Source organism: Oncorhynchus gorbuscha, linkage group LG04 (genome assembly GCF_021184085.1).
Source record: "Oncorhynchus gorbuscha isolate QuinsamMale2020 ecotype Even-year linkage group LG04, OgorEven_v1.0, whole genome shotgun sequence".
NCBI classification, from domain to species: Eukaryota; Metazoa; Chordata; class Actinopteri; order Salmoniformes; family Salmonidae; genus Oncorhynchus; species Oncorhynchus gorbuscha.
This window is the reverse complement of record NC_060176.1, coordinates 40,968,553-40,990,241: the sequence shown is the minus strand read 5'-3', so window position 1 is coordinate 40,990,241 and position 21,689 is coordinate 40,968,553. Positions and strand designations below refer to the sequence as shown.

Sequence of the window (21,689 nt, the reverse complement as noted above, 5' to 3'; positions counted from 1 at the left end):
CAGCTGGAAAGCTTCATACCGTTGGGCTCTTATTATAATAAAAATAGAGCTAACGTTAACTAGCTACAATACATAGCTAAAATATATTTTTGCTGTTCTGCAAAGCTGTCAAATACATAGCTAGCTACAGTAGCTAACATTAGCTAGATACCTACACTACCTTGCGTCGGTTATTTAAAAAAAAATCGTTGGAGAATTTGCCCTCAGTATCTTGGTAGAGACTAGAGCGCTAAATTTGCTTGCTACGTTTCTTTCATGTAACGTTAGCTAGGTGAATTGTCAACACAGACACGGAGGAAGAAACTTGGAAGAAACGTGTCTGTCAACTAGCAAGCTAGCTAACGTTAGCAACATCCTTGTAAAGATAGCTAACACGACTTAAGGGGGAGGCTTTCACTTGCGAATGACACACTTTTGCAGATTGCAGTCACAAATTAAGACTCACCTAAGAAATGATATCTTGATAGAAACACTGAAACTTGACTAATCTTGTGTCAGCTGTTCGCAGCTACAAACGCACACGCTGTCGCTTGGAAGGGCGCGATCCACAGCAAGCAAGGCGCGTTTTGATGACGTACAATATTGCCTTACCACCAATAGTTTAACTTAAGTTATTTTAGATCGTGTACATAAATACATGTCTGTGCCACAACCAGCTTCACTAAAATACTAAACTTTTGATCTCAAATCCTAAATGCTGAAGTATATAGACATTTAAAATGTTAGCTTCATTGTCCAAATCATGCAGTCATGGTCCAAATACAGTGCCCTCGGGAAAGTATTCAGACTCCTTAACTTTTTCCACATTTTGTTACGTTACCTTGTTCTAAAATGGATTAAATATTTTTTCCCCTTAACAATCTACACACAATACCCCATAAGGACAAAGTGACACAACGGTTTGGGTCTCAGGCACCATGAGACCCAAACCGTTGATGGCAGCAGCGCAAGCCCCCAACAACAGACATTAGAACAGACATTAGACAGGCTCTTCACAGGAAAGAAGTGCGATAAGGGACGGACGGAGTGAGAAAATCCGCGCGCTGATTACAAATGATTGGTGTCGATATGCAGCCATGCCATGTCGAAAAACGGTGCAGGCTCGAATGCAGAAATTGTACAATGATTGCTCTGCAAGTACAAAGCACAAACACCACATACACGGCGTTAACAACAGATTATTGGACGTCAATGAACACGCTGTCATACATCAATGGAATGAGCCATCATTCCATTGAGAGACACAGAGCAGTAAGGTGAGCGCTGTCTGATTGCAATGACTGCAGTAGAAGGAACTACAGAGACCCTATTAAATTACTAGACGGTCTACGTCATAAACACTTCAAAGTTCCAAATGTGGTGAAAATGTCAGCCATATTTGTGAGGAAGAAATCCAAACCAGTCGAATAATTAAATGTATGCATGAAAATAAAAGAATGGCATGTGCTATATCATAAAACATTGTCATATAACAAAAAATACAGTTTATATGGGTTTATAACAATTTCCTGTATAGTTCATGCGATATGTGCAAATTATTTCATAAAAACATGAAACTTGTACAGTACCTGAAAATTTTAAATGTACAAAGTTTTTGTACGTGGCACTGTTGTAATCACTGACTATCAAAACATAGGTGTAGACATCACATTTTCTGTGTTATCATGGTTGGTTCTACAGATATGATGGAAAATACATTGCCTGGTTATGGAGGTTACATTTTTAAACGCCCACACCAGTAGAAAGCCAGAGCTTATCCATGATGTTGCACAACGATTTAAGTCAATAAGTCATCGTTTTCGTCAAAGTATGATATAGTTGGGCTTGAAGCGGCAAATCTGAACTGCCACTTCGTGCAAATCCATGTGAATGCAGTGTCTTTTCCTATGATATGACATACAAATTGTTTAAAGCCTACTCTTCATTTCAGTTTAATTTTAATGTTACCGCCACCCAGCATGGCATTATTTATTCATCAGAAACAGCTGCAAAATGATCCGTTTTCGTAACTAAGATGAAACAAACAGCCTTGTGTCCACATGGCCGCCTGAGCCATGAAACAAATAAAAATAGGGGGGTACAAACTTATGTTTCTGCATCACTACTTATTTTACCACACAATTATCATAATCCATTGGATAATTTGTAAATGTTAATTTATTGTTGAGCTAGTCTGTATTATTTTTTATATGACCATTTTATGAATCGTGTAATTGCGTGATGTGATCGCATTTGGCAAACCCAGATTGAATGGTTTACTCTACTGCTTTGATTGGTATGATGTGTCTACAGTGCCGAACAGTCATTCAGGGCAGAGCCCCACCTGTTCAGCTAAAGAATACATTAAAAAAGTAAAAAATTGTTGCCTGTTTTGCATGTTAAATTTGGCATTAGTATGCGTCACATTAGTTTGTAAACAATAAAAAATAAATCATTGAGTTAAAGCCGCATACAAACATGGTGTTTTGTTTTAATTTTAAAATATATTAATATTTTTTGTTATTTTTTTACTCCCCTTTTCGTGATATCTAATTGGTAGTTACAGTCTTGTCTTATCACTGAAACTCCCATACGGACTCGGGAGAGGCAAAGGTAGAGAGCCATGCTTCCTCCAAAGTACAACCCTGCAAAGCCGCACTGCTTCTTGACACACTACTCGTTAACCCTGAAGCCAGCCGCACCAATGTATTGGAGTCAGCTTGCAGGCGCCTGGCCCGCCACATGGAGTCGCTAGAGTGCAATGGGACAAGGACATCCTGGCCGGCCAAACCCTCCTCTAACCCAGACGTTTCTGAGCCAATTGTGCGCCGCCTCATGGGTCTCCCAATCACAGCAAACTGTGACACAGCCTGGGATCAAACCCAGGTCTCTAGTGACGCCTCAAGCACCACTATGCAGTGCCTTACACCACTGTGCCATTCGGGAGGCCCCCCATGGTGTCATTTTTGACATCTTGATTCAACCTTCTTTTACTTCAGAATTCCCAGTTGTCTTGAAAGCACCATCAATCCAGAGAATGTCAGCCTATAGCCTGTCTTATCCGCTCGTCGTTCCCTTATGCCATAGTTTGTACATCTCAATTGTCAGTATAAAACACATTTGTTTAAGCAAGTCAGCCATATCAGCTATGTTTTTTTAAAGGCAGTACATGAGGCTGAATGAACTGTTTCGCTGCCAGACAAGGCACTGTTGACAGCCAGGTACAGCAGTGGTAAGGATTCACTCCATGGTGCTGGAAAGAAAAAGCTGTGCCAACAGCAGAGCTATCCAGGCCCGAACAGTTTGTGGGCACCATTTGTCACTGTTATAGTGCAACTAATGTACTGTTTAGTGTTGTGTTGTGGCATGCATTTAAAAAAGCGGGGGAGTTTGCCCCACCAACATTTGCATGCTAAAATCGCCACAGTGTCTATCCAGATAATGAAAAGGCACCCGCAAAATACAATTCAAGGAACTAATAGTTACACGTCATTTGCGACGTACATGATCATGAGAAAAGTCATTGTAGCCAATCATTTCACTTCCTCTGTGAGAACCATGAGCATGGGATGACTTTGCTTTGCTGTTCCACAGCCGAAGCCTGCCAGCAGCCGACCAAAGTTTGCACCGTGTCCATTACAATGTAGAAAAACGCAATAGTTATCCAGATTACTGGAGCTTCATTTTATTCTATTTTTATGGCAGATTCACTGCCTCAATTTATGGAAGATCCCAAAACTTTGGCATTAACAAGCATTGATATAGGGGAAACTATCTATTGTTATGACAAATCCAGCTTCAAAACCAGCCATAGGGGCAGATGGCTAAACATTTGAACAGGGTGTAGTAAAAGAAAAACAGCAACAACAGATAACATTAGCTAGCTAGATAAGATTGTGTCACGTCCTGACCATAGAGAGCCTTTATTTTCTATGGTGGAGTAGGTCAGGGCGTGACTGGAGGGTTAGTCTAGTTTATATTTTCTATATGGGGTTCTAGGTTGTTTTTTCCAATGTTAGGGTTTTGGTATGATTCCCATTTAGAGGCACCCGTATATCGTTGTCTCTAATTGGGGTCACACTTAAGTAGCATTTTTTCCACCTGTGGGTTATGGGATATTGTTTATGTTTTGAAGTAGTATTTTAGTCACGGTGCGCTGTTTGTTAGTTTATTGTTTAGTCTTTGCTAAAGTTTCACTTCTTTAATAAATTATGTGGAACTCAACGTACGCTGCGCCTTGGTCCGACATTCATTATAACGATCTTTACAGATTGGCATACTAGCTATACTGAGTTGGAACCTAAAAGTGCATCCCGAGGACAGGAAATGACGTTTCACATCCCTAACAGTTAATTATATTTGGTTTTCAGATTTAACAACATTTCTTAAACCTTAGTTAAACCTTTAATTCCCCCTTCCAGTGGCATCAAGATAATCTTAATTTTTGGCACCAAAACTATTCTAATCACAACTATAATATTTAGCCCAATCTTGATTGAAGGCCACGGCAAAGGTTTTCCTGTTTGTTAAAAGTTGCCCTTCACCTGCAGTTATGGACTGCCCTCTTAAATTAAAACCATGCTTTCAATGGGGTTCAAGTCTAGAGACTGAGATGACCATTGCAAAATGTTGATTTTGAAAAACAGAAGCATATGCAGAAAAGTATGTCATACCTATGGTGAAATACGGTGGTGGATCTTTGATGTTATGGAGCTATTTTGTTTCCACTGGTCCTGGGGCCCTGGTTAATGTCAACAGCCTTGTTTTGTCAAGAGGTGTGGAAGGGCGGGGAAGGTATCTGCAGTCAGAGAATAAGACCAGGATGCAAATAATATCCACTACCGGTCCAAAAGACATCAGCTAGACAACCGACATCTTCCTACTCTTGAGGTAAGTTTGCTTTCACTGTGGCTCACCTCAGATGTACATAGGTGGATAAGTGTTCGTAAGTCACAGAAGACTCAAAATTTGAATTAACCTGGTGTGCTCTGTGCTCTCGTAGAGAAAGGCCTGTTGTGCTTAAGGGATGAAGATCCAGATTGTGATACTGCTGTTTGCTCTAGTGAGCATTCCTTTAGCAGCAAGCCTCAACGAAGCTATCCTTATTAACGAAGGTATGTCTAGTTTGTGTGTGTGTGAGAGACAGGTGAGTGTAGAGTGTCTCTGTCAGTCTCTGGGATGACAAAACAAATGTTGGTCAAGAGGTGAAAAAAGTTATAATTAGAACCTGTAGAGTACTTAAAGCATATATATGTGCAATTAAGCTCAAATTGTTATCTGTAGCTAACGTGTTAGGACAACTATAATAGCCATGGAAAATATCTTTAAGCTGCTTGTTGGTGTACTGTGACAGGTGAGATACCTTCCTAACATAGTCATTGTTCTGCTATTATTGTCATAGCAGCTAATCAAACCCTTATTCCAATTGGCACTCCTATATTCAATGTTGAGTGTTCTGGCGCAAAATGCTGCTTAGCATTATCCAGTTGAGTGTTACACATTGCAGGTGGATGAGATCAGAGACCAAAGGGCCTAGATTCAATCCGTAGCACCAAAGATCCACGCTATTGTGCGATTTAAATTCAAAGGCAATGTTCCCACTGCATTCACCCTAAACGGTAAAACACTGCATATGTCGGTTTAATAGAAAATGATCCAGCTATAAGGCAGATCTTCCACACTACAGATTGAATCTAACCCCTTATACCCGCAATGCTAAAAAAATGTATTCCATTCAACTGAGACATTTACTTTGTTCATATTCTTATATTTTATATTTAGCTTCTTATTATTGTTGCATTGTCGAGAAGGAATCTGCAAGTAAGCATTTAGTTGGACAATGTGTTTCCCGTACATATGACTAATTCAATGCAGGACAACTGAAATCAGTCTTACCTCATTTCTACCAGCATCTCACATGTGCAATTAGAGGTGAAAAAAACTCTAGATCAACTTTACTCCACACACAGAAACACATAAAGCTCTCCCTCGCCCTCCATTTTTGCAAATCTGACCATAACTTTATCTTCCGGATTCTTGCTTACAAGCAAAAACTAAAGCAGGAAGAACCCGTGCAGAGCTCAATATGGAAATGGTCCAATGAAGCGGATGCTAAGCTACAGGACTGTTTTGCTAGCACAAACTGGAATATGTTCCAGGATTCATCCGATTGCATTGAGGAGTGTAAGTTCTTAGACGACGTCATCCCCACAGTGACCACACGTAATTATCACAACCAGGAGCCATGGATTACAGACAACATCCGCACTGAGCTAAAGGCTGCACTGAGGCTGCAACATCCGCACTAAAGGCTGCAACATCCGCACTGAGCTAAAGATTCCGCTTTCAAGGAGCGGTTCACTAATTCGGACGCTTATAAGACATTCCGCTACGCACTCTGTTGAAACATCAAACAGGCAAAGCATCAATAAAGGACTAAGATCGAATCCTACGAATCTGACACTTGTCAGATGTGGCAGGGCTTTCAAACTATCATGCATTACAAAGGGAAAACCAGCCACAAACTGCCCAGTGATGCAAGCCTACCAGATAAGCAAAATTCCTTCTATGCTCACTTCGAGGCAAACAATACTGAATCATGCATAAGAGCACCAGCTGTGTGATCACACTCTGTAAGACCTTTAAACAGTTTAACATTCACAAAGCCGCATGGCCAAACGGATTACCAGGACATGTACTCAGAGCATGCGCTGACCAGCTAGTGTGTGTCTTCACTGACATTTTCAACCTCTCCCCGACCCAGTCTGTAATACCTACAATACCTCTCTTTCATATCGTCTGAGATCCCCAAGGACTGGAAAGCTGCCGCAGTCATCCCCTTCTTCAAAGGGGGTGACACCCTGGACCCAAACTGTTACAGACCTATATCCATCCTGCCCTGCCTATCTAAGGTCTTCGAAAGCCAAGTCAACAAACAGGTGACTGACCATCTCGAATCCCACCGTACCTTCTCCGCTATGCAATCCGGTTTCCGAGCCGATCACGGGTGCACCTCAGCCACACTCAAGGTACTAAACGACATCATAACCGCCATCGATAAAAGACAGTACTGTGCAGCCGTCTTCATCGACCTTGCCAAGGCTTTCGACTCTGTCAATCACCATATTCTTATCGGCAGACTCAGTAGCCTCGGTTTTTCGGATGACTGCCTTGCCTGGTTCACCAATTACTTTGCAGACAGAGTTCAGTGTGTCAAATCGGAGGGCATGTTGTCCGGTCCTCTGGCAGTCTCTATGGGGGTGCCACAGGGTTCAATTCTCGGGCCGACCCTTTTCTCTGTATATATCAATGATGTTGCTCTTGCTGCGGGCGATTCCCTGATCCACCTCTACGCAGACGACACCATTGTATACACTTTCGGCCCGTCATTGGACACTGTGCTATCTAACCTCCAATCGAGCTTCAATGCCATACAACACTCCTTCCGTGGCCTCCAACTGCTCTTAAACGCTAGTAAAACCAAATGCATGCTTTTCAACCGATCGCTGCCTGCACCCGCATGCCCGACTAGCATCACCACACTGGATGGCTCCGACCTTGAATATGTGGACACCTATAAGTACCTAGGTGTCTGGCTAGACTGCAAACTCTCCTTCCAGACCCATATCAAACATCTCCAATCGAAAATCAAATCAAGAATCAGCTTTCTATTCCGCAACAAAGCCTCCTTCACTCACGCTGCCAAGCTTACCCTAGTAAAACTGACTATCCTACCGATCCTCGACGTCATCTACAAAATTGCTTCCAACACTCTACTCAGCAAACTGGATGCAGTTTATCACAGTGCCATCCGTTTTGTCACTAAAGCACCTTATACTACCCACCACTGCGACTTGTATGCTCTAGTCGGCTGGCCCTCGCTACATATTCGTCGCCAGACTCACTGGCTTCAGGTCATCTACAAGGCCATGCTAGGCAAAGCTCCGCCTTATCTCAGCTCACTGGTCACGATGGCAACACCCATCCGTAGCACGCGCTCCAGCAGATGTATCTCATTGATCATCCCTAAAGCCAACACCTCATTCGGCCGCCTTTCGTTCCAGTACTCTGCTGCCTGTGACTGGAACGAATTGCAAAAATCGCTGAAGTTGGAGACTTTTATCTCCCTCACCAACTTCAAACATCAGCTAGCTGAGCAGCTAACCGATCGCTGCAGCTGTACATAATCTATTGGTAAATAGCACACCCATTTTCACCTACCTCATCCCCACAGTTTTTAATTATTTACTTTTCTGCTCTTTTGCACACCAATATCTCTACCTGTACATGATCATTTATCACTCCAGTGTTAATCTGCAATATTGTAATTATTCGCCTACCTCCTCATGCCTTTTGCACACATTGTATATAGACTCCCCTTTTTTTCTCTGTGTTATTGACTTGTTAATTGTTTACTCCATGTGTAACTCTGTGTTGTCTGTTCACACTGCTATGCTTTATCTTGGCCAGGTCGCAGTTGCAAATGAGAACCTGTTCTCAACTAGCCTACCTGGTTAAATAAAGGTGAAAAAAAAAAGTTTCAAGTAGACCACCATAGTCTGTGTGCCCAAGAACGACAAGGTAACCTGCCTAGATGACTAATGCCCCGTAGCACTCACAGCTGTAGCCATGAAATGCTTTGAAAGGCTTGTCATGGCTCACATCAACACCATCATCCTAGACACCCTGGACCCACTCCAATTCGCATACCGCCCCAACAGATCCACAGATGACGCACTCTCTATTGCACTCCACACTGCCCTTTCCCAGCTGGACAAAAGGAACAGTATTTATTCTGAGAGGGTTTCATCAGGGAAGTATTTGTACTCCAATGTTGTAAAGAGGAAGGAGTGTCATTTTCAGGGTACAATGGTATACTTAGTTAGTAGTAGGCCTACATGTTATTCAAACTCTACCCCAAGAACTTTATACAATAACTGGACCCCACAGACTGATCCATCTGAAATCTGTCTGAGCATCAAGGACCATTTTGTTTGTTTTGGGAGATCAAAAGGTTGCTAAACATGTGCTACAGCTGAGCTGATCATGTGTTACTGGACCCTGGTGTATTGTGAATGTACATGCTGAAAGCACTAGCATGTGCTATTGTAATTAAAACAAAATGTATATTAGGCTACATTGTATTGCTTTACAACTTTTGTCTTCTTTACCAGAGCAGTACACATGATGGCTACAGGTTAAAAGCTAAATCATTATGGTCAACTGATCAATGTACAGACAGATACAGTTGGGGTCAAATATATTGGCACCCTCGTACGATTTACTATTTATTTTTTAAATACATTCAAATAAAAAACACTTTTGTGTTATTGTTTGATTTACAACTGCACATAAACTCCCAAAATGTAATAATAAAGACTGAAATTGCGATTTGTCACTAAATTATTCCAAATTCAAATTAATATGGTTGGAGGCAAGTTATTCTCGTTCACTGTGTAATTTACTACGCTTTCATATCCAACACCAACTACTGGAACTCAACGACAAAAATGTATGGTGTGTTTATGCCTGCAAGTTGCTACAGTATGTCTGATATTTGTCTCAAATATTTTTCTCTGCTGCCTTCTTGGTTGAACCAGGTCTCGCTTGAAAAATCAATTCTCTCTCAATGTGACGAACCTGGATAAGTAAAGGTTAAATCAATCGAATCAGTGTTAACAGAACAATAGAAGCCAGGGGATTCAAACATAGCAAATGTATTGCTCAAAAAAGTATACACGTGAAAGAACAAATTGTACAAGTGGATTAAACAAATGTTTTTGCTGCATTGTAACAAATCCATGACCCACTTATCAGGAAATCTTTAAGATCCAATATGTATACTGACCTAAAAAGGTGTTGGTTTTTCATTAAAATGCATTATTAAATCAGGGTGGAATGATATTGATCTGCACAATCATAAATAGTTCAGATATCTGCAAGTGATTCAAAGTAGGCCTATTTTATCCAAGAAAGGTTGAATAAATGCCAGGTGTGCAGTATTGGAACGAAACCATAATGTTTACAGAAAGGTAAACATTTGACATTTTTGCAACAGTTGACATTCAAAAAAGTTGAAAAATGTTATTTGTGGTTTTTGTTTGAAGGTGAATATTCCTCTAGTAGTAGTGAGAGACCGTTATGGTGAGATATCATATGCATTCTTCGGTCTTTGCCTCCTGATTTAATGGGCTTGACCAATAAGCAAAAACATGTCTCCAAACCTCGGCAGCATTTCAATCGGCACCCTATTCCCTACATGTAGTGCACTTTGCATACTTTGCTGGTGCTACTGCCTGGCCACCATCTCCTTCACCCACAGCCCTTCCTTCTCCCTCCCCCTGGGCCGTCCCAGTGCAGCCTGCCTCCTGTGGGGTCCAGTCCCAGCGCCACACATGAAGCATGTGGTCATAGAAGGAACAGCTGGCCATCAGGCAGGACACTGCAGGGCTGTCCACGGCAGGGTTAGGACAGGCAGGTGGGCCTGCCACAGAGCTAGCAGATGACGGGGATAAACTCTCAGGTATGTAACGTCCTGTGTCATCCTCCAAGGAGGTGTCGAAGCTGGCAGTGGGAGATTCATACTGAATCCTTAGGTGTCCTCCTGTACGGCTCTCTGTTTGGGACTGTCTTGACTCTGTGGTCTCCAGAGAGGAGCAAGGGGGAGGCTCCTCCAGGGAAAGCTGGGACCAGTCAGCCCCATAGGCCAGGGAATTGTGAAGGATATAGGAGGCTACGACAGAACACGCTCCTCCGCTGTCCTCTAGAGGAAGAAGTAAATATTACAGGTTTCACAAAATGACAAGACATAACTTGGGTCTTATTCATACCAACACAAGGTAGAACAACTTTTGCAATAAAAATATAAAACAAGTGTTTCTTATTGGACAACATCAGGTAGGCTCTTCCCTGCTTCAGTTGTTTCCTTGTGAATACAACCCAGCTCTTCAACCAGACAGACATGGTAGTTGTGGCAAAGTGGTGAGTTTTCATGTGAGCAGCATCACGTCCCAGACAGTCAGACTCACCCAGGGCTTGCTGGCAGTGAAGGATGTGGAAGTCGTTGTGCATGCAGGCAGCCAGCAGCAAGTGCTCATGGGTAGGATGCCACTTCAGTCTCCACACTCCGCCACCCAGAGCACTCTCACTGAGAGGCTGACGCATGTTCCTCTCGTCCCACAGGAGCACCTGCTCGTCATAGCTACAGGAGAGAGTTCACATGATTCACTGCATCTCAAATGGAACACTATTCCCTATATAGTGCACTACTTTTGTCCAGAGTCCAGATCATTCCCTATAGAGTGCACTACGTTTGAACAGGAGCCCTATGGGCTCTGGTCAAAAGTAGTGCACTACATGCACCATAGGGTTCGTATGGGCCTCAGGGTTCGACACCAATCTATTCTTCACACATCTGGTAAGTAACATCAATTAGTATGTTGATAGAAAAAAAACAGATTACTCAGCTTCTCTCCCAGGACCACATAGTGAATATAAAGGGGAGCTTGATGAATACAAGGCTTATAGTATATTATAATATCAGCCTGGCCTTTTGAAAATAAAACACCTGACTGAAATAGTCCAAATCAATGTTCACTTACCTGCCTGTGGCTAGAATGCGCTCCCGGTGTGGGCTACTGTGTACACTGCATACACCCATCGAGTGCCTTCAAGAAAGGAAAAACAGTATTGGTTACATGTTCATTTAAGACATGTTTCTGAGGCACCCACTGATTTGGCCATGGGAATGGCGAATGCATTTTGACTGCGTATTATGTCAACATGCTCACCTCTTGCTGGTGAACGTGGGGGAAGAGGGACCCATCCTGAGATCCCATCCCTTAAGTTTGCAGTCATCCCCGCCTGCCAGGTGCATTCAGACAACACACACACACACACACAGGTTTGGTCATGTTTCAATTATTCTGCAAGCACGCAGACAAACATGAGGTCACCAACTGAACTTGCTGCTATGGAAGATCAAAACATAGAACGCATGTCACAAGACTTTTTAAAGAACATGAGGATCCCGTCTGCTCAAAAAGCATGACAACCCTGACCATCTTATTAAGGCAACGTGTAAACATCATCATCACACAAGGAGGGGCAAACATTAACACAGAACTTGACAGGAGGGTATTGAGAACTAAGCAGCCTGTATTAGCTGGATGTGTTTTCGAGAGGGAGTGTTACCGGAGTAGACAAGCTGAGTATCCCAGTATGAGAATGCTGAGATCCAGGCTTCAAAGTCGTGGGCCTTCCACTGTGATACAGCAGTGAGACTGTTCTCCCCCAGGGACAAGACGTTGACACAGCCTGCAGAGTCACTGGACACCACACGCACGTCACTACTGCAGAGGAGAAGAGGAGAGGATACGCCATGGATGGGTCTCAAATGACACCCTATTCCCTATATTGTGCACTACTTTTAAACAGGGCCCACGGGGATGAAAACCCTAGGTAATCACATAACTTAGTACTATATCCTAAACAATTCTATTGCGCTGCTCTTTCTCTGGCAATATTAAAATGACTTAAATGGAATATTAGGAATATGTATTCCTAAAATTATATTACTCCTGTCTGAACAGACAAAACCATTCAAAATACTACATTAGAGAGCATCATTTAGCCACAGAGGATCAATAGCTTCAAAAAAAAAAGTTGCTGTGGATCAAGATTAATCATAAGCACTTAAAGTCGGGAAGGCCAGAATTTGGGCAGCATGCACGCCAAATATAGAACAGCTTGTTACATTGTGGCCGTAGACATATAATCCATAGAAGGGTTTTGAAAACCTCTAAGCCTGGCAATTTGACTGTTAAACTCATGGGTACACTAGCTATTGCTGCCAGTCCTGACTTGAATGGATTATACTACTATGGCTGGTTGCGGCTGTCAGTTGGCCTTTCGCAAATTTCAAGATATAATTGCGAGAAAACCTTTCAAGCTTGGAAAGCAAATGCCTACTGCTGAAAATAGAAGACTAATCTGTCTGTAGAAGCCAACAAAAAACATGTTGCAACAACTTTTTGAGCGAACAACACTTTTTCTAAGTAGCTTATCTTGAAATAAGCTTTTGGCATGAGTGCATCGGCCATCACCGGTAAGTAGCCTAGGCTTCATCTTCATCATTCAGTGCCACTGGAAAGTTATTTAGTAGCCTACTGCAACCTAGAATATACACTGAGTGTAAAAAAGATTGAGTTGCACCCCCTCTGTCCTCAGAACAGCCTCAATTAGTCGGGACACTCTACAAGGTGTCAAAAGCGTTCCACATGGGTGGTGGTCCATGTTTTCCCACAGTTGTGTCAAGTTGGCCGAATGTCCTTTGGGTGGTGGACCATTCTTGATATACACAGGAAACTGTTGAGTGTGATAAACCCAGCAGCTTTGCAGTTCTTGACACTCAAACCGGTGTGCTTGGCACCTACTACCATACCCCATTCAAAGGCACTTCAATCTTTTGACTTGCACATTCACCCTCTGAATGACACACATACACAATCCATGTCTCAATTGTCTCAAGGCTTAAAAATAAAATAAAGGGGGATTAGCATTGATGCAAACAATTAAATTGATAGAACCTACAATCTGCGATATTAAAGTTGATCTACCCCCACAAAATAAAAATAAAATACAAATAATGTATTTTTGTTCTGTTTTTTTTACCACTTTTTCTCCCCAATTTCATAGTATCCAATTGGTAGTTACAGTCTTGTCTCATCGCTGCAACTCCCGTACGAAGAGGCAAAGGTTCGAGAGCTGTGCGTCCCCCCGAAACACAACCCAACCAAGCCGCACTTCTTCTTGACACAATACCTGCATAACCCGGAAGCCAGCCACACCAATATGTCAGAGGAAACAATGTACACCTGGCGAACTTGTCAGCGTGCAATTGCCCGGCCCACCACAGGAGTCGCTAGAGCGCGATGGGACAAGGACATCCCTGCCGGCCAGACCGTCCCCGAACCCGGACGATACTGGGCCAAATGGGTCTCCCGGTCACAGCAATGCTCAAACCAGGATCTCTAGTGGCACAGCTAGCACTGCAGTGCCTTAGACGACTGCGCCACTCGGGAGGCATAAATTATGTATTTTAACATGTAAATGACGTAGAATTGCATGAAATGCATTTATAAAAAGGCCCACTTATTTCAAGGCCCTGCTAAAGAAAATCCCCCCCCCCAAAAAAGCCTCTGTTCAACTGTATGCCACTACGGAAATGTGACTATAGATGTATGCAATGCTTTAGAATTGAATCTTTATGTAACTAGGCAAGTCAGTTAAGAACAAATTCTTATTTTCAATTATGTACTACACCGGCCAAACCTGGACGACGCTGGGCCAATTGTGCGCCGCACTATGGGACTCCCAATCACGGCCGGTTGTGATACAGCCTGGATTTGAATCAGGGTGTCTGTAGTGACGCCTCTAGCACTGAGATGCAGTGCCTTAGACAGCTGCACCACTCGGGAGCCCAAATAATGAACTTGAAACAGACAAACACACTTAATACGGATATGCTTACATTCTGAAATTTGACTGACTATTAGAACATTAGTTGTCCAATCGGTGGTCTTTAGTAACCTCCCATGCAGTGTTCAGTATATCCCAAATGAAGCCATTATCCTCACCTGTTACCTCTTCCAGTGGACCAGTCTAATGACAGAGCCAACTTATCAGGTCCCAGTCCCAAACTGGTCACAGTCTGCAGAGCACACCGCCCTTCCTACTGGAGACACGTATCCATAAGAGCAGTGCCCAAAGCTAGGGTTGCACAATTCCCTAGTTTTTCTGAAATCCTGTTTAGAGGATTACGGATGTTGTGCTTATTCCATCCTGATTCCAGTAAATAATGCAAATCAGGATATCTGGACATCCAGGGAATTAGGGGAAGCTACTAGAATTTTGCAACCCTAACCCAAACACTCTAACATAACGGACATGGATATTCGACAGTGAATGAATCTGTATCTCACCTGACTCTCTAGGAGTCTGTGCAGCTGTATCTCCCCACTGGCTGTAGCCATGCCCAACAGAGGCTTCTCTGACACTGGCACATGACACCTGAGAATAGAGGTATAGCAACAAAGTAATCATCAAGGCCAGGTGGAGGATCTCCATTGAAATAGTTTTGTTCCGTACCAGGTCTAATGTGTCAAGGAAACCAGCCCAAACTGAAAAGAAGCTTGTAGCTGTTTGCATCATCTTACCATTTTATATCTAATATAGCTGGTGTGTCAATCCGCTGCAGCTCAATGAGGGGCGGACACATAGGTCCTTGTTGACGAAACTTGAACAGGTATAGTCGGCCAATCCGAGTAGCCGCGTCCTCTGGTCCCTGACGATTGGACAATGAGAGAACTGTTACACCACCTTATACACACACACCAGAGTCCCAACGTGTATGAGAAGTAACAACTTTCTGATATACAGTCAGTGACATACATCATGGTGTATAAAGTATGTGGACACCTGCTCGTCGAACATCTTATTCCAAAAATCATGGGCATTAATATGGAGTTGGGCCCCCCTTTGCTGCTATAACATCCTGCACGCTTCTGGGAAGGCTTTCCACTAGATGTTGGAACATTACTGCGAGGACTTGCTTCCATTCAGCCACAAGAGCATTAGTGAGGTCGGACACTGATGGCTTAGATTGGCTTAGATCGGGTTGCTTGTATCTGGTTTGAAAATTATTTAAAAGACAGAACACAGTGTGTACTTACTGATGGCGTTAACTCAGGATTTCTACTCGTAACAAAAGGTGTCCCACAAGGTTTGATTCTTGGTTCAGTTCTTTTCACAATTTATATTAACAGCATTGGTCTATTTGTACAAAACTGTAACTGTCATCTGTAAGTAGATGACACTGTTGTATACGCTACTGCCCCTACCGCACCTCAGGCTCTGTTGACTCTTCAATCTGCTTTTACTACCTTGCAGAAAGCCTTGGTTGACCTGAAGTTGGTACTAAATGCTGGTAAAATCAAGTATATTTTCCAAATCATGTAATGATGTAACTGATGATTTTTGCATAAGTACGTTAGATGGTGCCCCCATTGATCGTGTCCCCGCCTAAAAATATCTGGGCATCTGGATTGACGAAAAGCATGCTGACGAGTTAGTCAAGAAATTAAGAATTAAGTTGGGTTTCTTCTATAGGAATAGGGCTTGCCTTTCATTAAAAAATAGTAGAAAACAGACAATTAAGTCTACATTTATTCCTGTTGAAGTGTATGGCGATATTATATACATGAATGCAGATGCCAGTGTTTTGAAGCCCTTGGACACAATTTATTACAGCACACTTAGTTTTATAACATCTGACAGTTGACACTCACCACTGCATCTTTTAACAAAGTTGGTTGGACCTCGCTAAAAACACGTCATTCTGTTTTCGTTTATAAAGCCTTGCTCAAACTACCAATTTACTTAACATCATTGTTGAAATATAGAAACTTGGATTACAACACTAGATCACAGGGTTGGTTAATGACGGAGACTTCCCTTTCCTTTTCCTACTAGGCCCCTATCATGTTGAATAATCTCCAAGTAATGCTTCATTTGGATGTTGTTGTCGTCACTGGGTCAGTTTAGGAGAAAGGGATCCTTATATTGATAAATGTGTTTTGTTTATTGTGTATATAATATTTGCTATTTATTTAATTGTGTGTTTTAAGTTGTGTATAATTTTATTTTCCTGTATTGTTACCAGGGTACATTTGCAAATGAGTGGGGAGAACAAGTATTTGATAACCTTCCAAATCGGCAGTGTTTCCCACTTACAAAGCATGCAGAGGTTTGTCATTTTTATCATAGGTACACTTCAACTGTGAGAGACGGAATCTAAAACAAAAATCCAGAAAATCACAAATAATTGGCAGGCGAAATCCCGAGGACAAACCATCCAGGATTTTATTTTTTATTTTTTAGGTGACCGTTTTCAATTGCTTTTCTACGGGAATCTAGATTTCTGTAGGCATCTGGTTGCAGTTCCTAGGGCTTCTTTAGAAGTTGGTTGATGTTTTTCTTTTGAGTAATGATGAAGTATGGCTGTTCAGACTGAGTGTCGAGTCTAGTGTACTGTTGTGTTTGGGGCGCACGACCTGGCGATCACTCCACTTTGCTTTTATCCGCTATTGAACATAGTTTATTCCGTCTTAAATTTTATTGATTATTTACATTTTAAATTACCTAAAGTTGGATTAGGAAAGTTGTTTGAAATGTTTGGACCAAGATTACAGGTAATTTATTAGATCATGTGTAGTCATTTTGGGCCAGTTGTGTTAAGGTGTAATTTCGTGTATTGCACTTGTGATTGTATGAAAGTTAAATATTTCTAATCATTTATTTTGAATTTCGTGCTCTGCAATTTCACCGGATGTTGTCGAAATGTTCCGCTAGCGGAACCCCTAGCCGTAAGAGGTTTTAATAAATGTTGGGCGATTAGGCCTGGCTCGCAGTCGGCATTCCAATTCATCCCAAAGGTGTTTGATTAAGTTGAGGTCAGGGCTCTGTGCAGGCCAGTCAAGTTCTTCCACACCGATCTCGACAAACCATTTCTGTATGGACCTCACTTTGTGTGTAATGCTGAAACAGGAAAGGGCCTTCCCCAAGCTACTAGTACAAAATTCCAAGCACAGAACAGACTAGAATGTAATTGTATGCTGTAGCGTTAAGATTTCCCTTTACTGGATCTAAGGGGCCTAGCCAAACTTTACAGTTGGCACTATGCATTCGGGCAGGTAGTGTTCTACTGGAATCCTTCAAACCCACATTTGTCTGTCGGACTGCCAGATGGTGAAGCATGATTCATCACTCAAGAGAACGCGTTCCCACTGCTCCAGAGTCCAATGGTGTCAAGCTTTGCACCACTACAGCCGACGCTTGGCATTGCGCATGGTGATCTTATGCTTGTGTGTGAGGCTGCTCGGCTTCCCGACGAACAGTTATTGTGCTGACGTTGCTTTCAAAGGCAGTTTGGAACTCTGGAAGAGAGTGTTGCAACCAAGGATTTTGAAGTGCTACATGCTTCAGCGGTCCGTTCTGTGAGATTGTGTGACCAACCATTTCGGGGCTGAGCAGTTGTTGCTCCTAGATGTTTCCACGTCACAATAACAGCACTTACAGTTGACCGAGGCACCTTTAGCCGGCCAAAAATGTGACAAACTGACCTGTTGGAATGGTGGCATCCTATGACGCTGCCACATTGAAAGTCACGGAGCTCTTCAGTAAGGCCATTCTACTGACTTTGACTATGGAGATTGCATGGCTTTGTGCTCGATTTTATACACCTGTCAGTAATGGGTGTGGCTGAAATAGCTGAATCCACTCCTTTCACGAATAATCCACATACACTATATATACAAAAGTATCTTGGCTTTGATTGTCTGTTTGTCTAACGATAGTGTCTACAATCTTACCGCATCTGGCCCTTTCTGCAGTTGATATGTTCCACATGCCAGTATGTTGTGCCACTCTGGGATGGGGCACCACTCCACTGTGTCGGCACTCAGCTCTGTGTCGAACACCTGAAGACTGCGGGTCCTTGACTTCCAAGCCATCGCAATATGTTCTGCATATTACTGGACCAAAGCACCAGTCAAATATGCAAATATGGACAGTGTCAACAATTATTATGCCAAGACAACACAGCCCACCATCAACAACATTAACACGGGTAACATAGGATTGGATCAAATATTAGTTAACTAGCTAACTAACTATTTATCTGCTGGTTGAGATACATGCAACATAAACAAACTAGCCTCCAGCTAGCGCACATATTTAGCAAAACCAGCACTAACGTTACTGTTAGCAGGCTATAATTTACCTCCCTACTTCGCTAGCAACAGGCGCCTAGACGAACATTTAGCTAGCTACACAGTTCCAACTATAGTATTTCGATTGAATTACAACGCACATAATATCCCAATAAGCTATATTTGTTTGCATATCAACATATATTCTGATAAATAAATTAGAAACATACATGTGAAGCAGCTATTCGGCTGGCAAACACTTCCTGAATGACGCTGCCACGTCACCGACTGGGGGCTACATTCAGCATCGAAACGTTGCACAATGTTACATAGACGTGGGGTATCACTAGCCACCCACTGGCAACCACACACAGTGGATGTTCCCTGACCATCAGCTCATGCCCACACCAACACAAAACATGGATGGAAATCTACCGTTGACCCAATCATCGTATTGCACCGTGGTAGATACAAAAGACCAATCTAAACTAATATGCTACACGCATACAACATCTGGGATATTCAATGTTGGGTGAGTGTTGATAGCTATCTAGCCATTTCCGTATGGATAGAAACCATGCGTTATAACAACGTAAACTGACCAGAAAACTGACCTAGCGAGCTACAGTAGTTGTGGACATATGTAGGTAGGTATTTATTATACATTTAGCTATTACACAGTTTTGCTCAAATAGAGAGGTGATCTCATCGACTCTGGTGAATCACAGTAAGCTCGTGCTGCAGTGTTCAGGTTAGTGCTAACAACAATAACAACAACAAAGCTGCCGCCAGTGGTATCATATAGATATTGCTATAATATTCACCGGTAAAATAAAGATTGGTGTAGTAACACATGCAGCTAACATCATACTTGTTTTCTCTTTCAGCTTGACAAATGCCTTTGATGTGTGGAGCACAGATTTCACTGAGGAGACATTGAACCAGTTTGTATGTATCCTGTAAAAATATGTAGGTTCTTAATGCATTATTTTGGCATTTCTCCTCTGTATAAGGTAACAAAATGACATGCACATTTATTTTCAGAGACAGAAGTTTGCCTTAAAGTCAACAGAGGATTATATCCTGAAAATCAGGTATGTTTATCCCATTTCCCAGTATATTTTAATCCAAGGGCCTCATGCACTCCTTGAGATCCTTACAAGATCCTTTACACTTTCCATGCTTTTACAATACTTGCATATTCCTCCCCTCTCCTCTCCTATGTTCTTCCAGGTCTGCGTGTGGGAGTGGGAGTGTGTCGGTATCGGTGGAGGACACCGATGCAGTGCTCTATGTAGCGGCCAGTCCAGGAGACCTGAGTGTGACTCTGTCCAGACTAAAAGAACAAGAGGCTAAAGAGGTCCTGAGAGAGCTGCTGTTTAGAATGGCAGACAGCCTGACCCATTTAAACAATACTGGTGAGGTTAGGGACAAAGCTCTTATACAGCGTACAAAGTTCTCCTCACATACTGTACTCTTTCCTATCTAGGGAAGGCCTTGCTAACTGCTGTTACAGAATGCATGTGTACTCTTACCGCATTATCTTTATGTTCTCTGTTGTTACTATGCTCTCTCCAGCAGGCCCTGCCTCATTCAGTCCTGGGAAGAGTCCACACAAACGGAATACAGGTGCTGTGTGACAAGTTCTCTTCATCTTCTTTTTTTTCTGTAGACATGTATTTTTAGTTGCCTTGGTAAATTACAATAGAACATAGCTCATCCTCTAACGTACGAGGACGAGCTATCCTCATAGCTCATCCTCATAGAGGTGTATTAGGAACGATGATGTGTAGTAAATGCTACTCTTGCTCTTTCAGACTTTGAGCCAAGGAGACACCAGCAGAGTGGCCAAACTATGGCAGTCAAGAAGCGTCTCCCAGGAGATTCTCTCATCAACCCAGGAACTAAGAGGTTCATCACCTATACATCACCTTCTCACTGAGATCAGGACAGTGACTGTGTCCCAAATGGCTCCCTATTTCATATACAGTGTACATTTTTTTTTACCAGGGCCCATATGTCTCAGCTTAAGTTGTGCACTATAAATGGATATGCCTTTGATCCAAAATAGTCCACTAGTTTAAAAGGCTGGCCCCTGGTCAAAAGTAGTGCACTATAACTGGAAGAGAGTGGCATTTGGGACGTAGCGAACAGACGGTCTTTACATACTGTATTTACATGCATCTGCATGCAAATAATGTAAAGAGACAGGTTCACTATTATTTATGTTTTTCTGACCTTTTTCAGAAAGCGTCAAGCAACCGGGGTGGCATTTGATGAAGAAGACGATCAATGATAATTTGCTAAGAGGAATGACCACAGTTGCTTTCCATCCTTGCTGTCACATTTCTCCAGCATACAAACAATATAGTGCATGAATGTTCTTTTAATCCACTAACACTAAGCCATACAGCTTCAACAAAATATCCCAAATGGCACTCATTCCCTATTTGGTGCACTACTTTTGACCAGATCCCTATGGGTAATGATTAAAAGTAGTGCACTATATAGGGTGCCTGATTAAAAGTAGTGCACTATATAAGGTGCAATTTTAGACGCACTCATTATCATTACCTCAATCACTGTGGGAAGAATTGAAACATGTCTTCCCCAAAACTATTCTCCCCAATTTTCGTTGTATTCAATTGGTAGTTACAGTCTTGTCTCATCGCTGCAACTCCCGTACGGACTCGGGAGAGGCGAAGGTCGTGAGCCGTGCGTCGTCCGAAACACAACCAAACCAAGCCGCACTGCTTCTTGACACAGTGCCCGCATAACCCGGAAGCCAGCCGCACCAATGTGTCGGAGGAAACACTGTACACCTGACGACTGTCAGTGTGCATTGCGCCCGGCCTGCCACAGGAGTCGCTTGTGCGCAAAGGGACAAGGACATCCCTGCCGGCCAAACCCTCCACTAACCCGGACGCAGCTGGGCCAATTGTG

The 21,689-nt window shown here is 42.6% G+C and overlaps 3 protein-coding genes across 4 annotated transcripts in view; 1 reads left to right on the top strand and 2 right to left on the bottom strand.

Moving 5' to 3' along the window:
* ipo11 (importin 11) overlaps window positions 1-562 on the bottom strand; it is a 245,623-nt gene extending 245,061 nt beyond the window's left edge. Inside the window, exon 1 of the mRNA XM_046346795.1 lies at window positions 446-562. The gene's annotated coding sequence lies outside the window, so the exon portion shown is untranslated. The remainder of the gene's footprint in view (window positions 1-445) is intronic.
* An 8,677-nt stretch (window positions 563-9,239) lies between these two features.
* dph7 (diphthamide biosynthesis 7) lies at window positions 9,240-19,133 on the bottom strand. The gene is made up of 10 exons (XM_046346792.1): window positions 18,977-19,133; window positions 18,408-18,569; window positions 15,195-15,322; window positions 14,961-15,048; window positions 14,616-14,710; window positions 12,172-12,329; window positions 11,769-11,841; window positions 11,580-11,645; window positions 11,007-11,179; window positions 9,240-10,741 (listed from the first exon to the last, which is right to left on the bottom strand). Exons 2-10 carry the CDS (start codon window positions 18,546-18,548, stop codon window positions 10,227-10,229), a joined length of 1,437 nt encoding a protein of 478 aa, XP_046202748.1. The 5' UTR covers window positions 18,549-18,569; window positions 18,977-19,133; the 3' UTR covers window positions 9,240-10,226.
* On the top strand, window positions 19,062-21,514 carry paxx (PAXX non-homologous end joining factor). Of its 2 annotated transcripts, none has more exons than XM_046346794.1 (7): window positions 19,062-19,278; window positions 19,634-19,694; window positions 19,791-19,840; window positions 19,980-20,164; window positions 20,328-20,375; window positions 20,564-20,657; window positions 20,994-21,514. In XM_046346794.1, the coding sequence occupies exons 1-7, from the start codon at window positions 19,124-19,126 to the stop codon at window positions 21,040-21,042; spliced, it is 642 nt and encodes a 213-aa protein (XP_046202750.1). In that variant the 5' UTR covers window positions 19,062-19,123; the 3' UTR covers window positions 21,043-21,514. The 2 variants fall into 2 exon arrangements, with proteins under 2 accessions (XP_046202750.1, XP_046202749.1); XM_046346793.1 differs by having other exon boundaries at window positions 19,065-19,278; window positions 20,325-20,375.
* The last annotated feature ends 175 nt before the right edge of the window (window positions 21,515-21,689 follow it).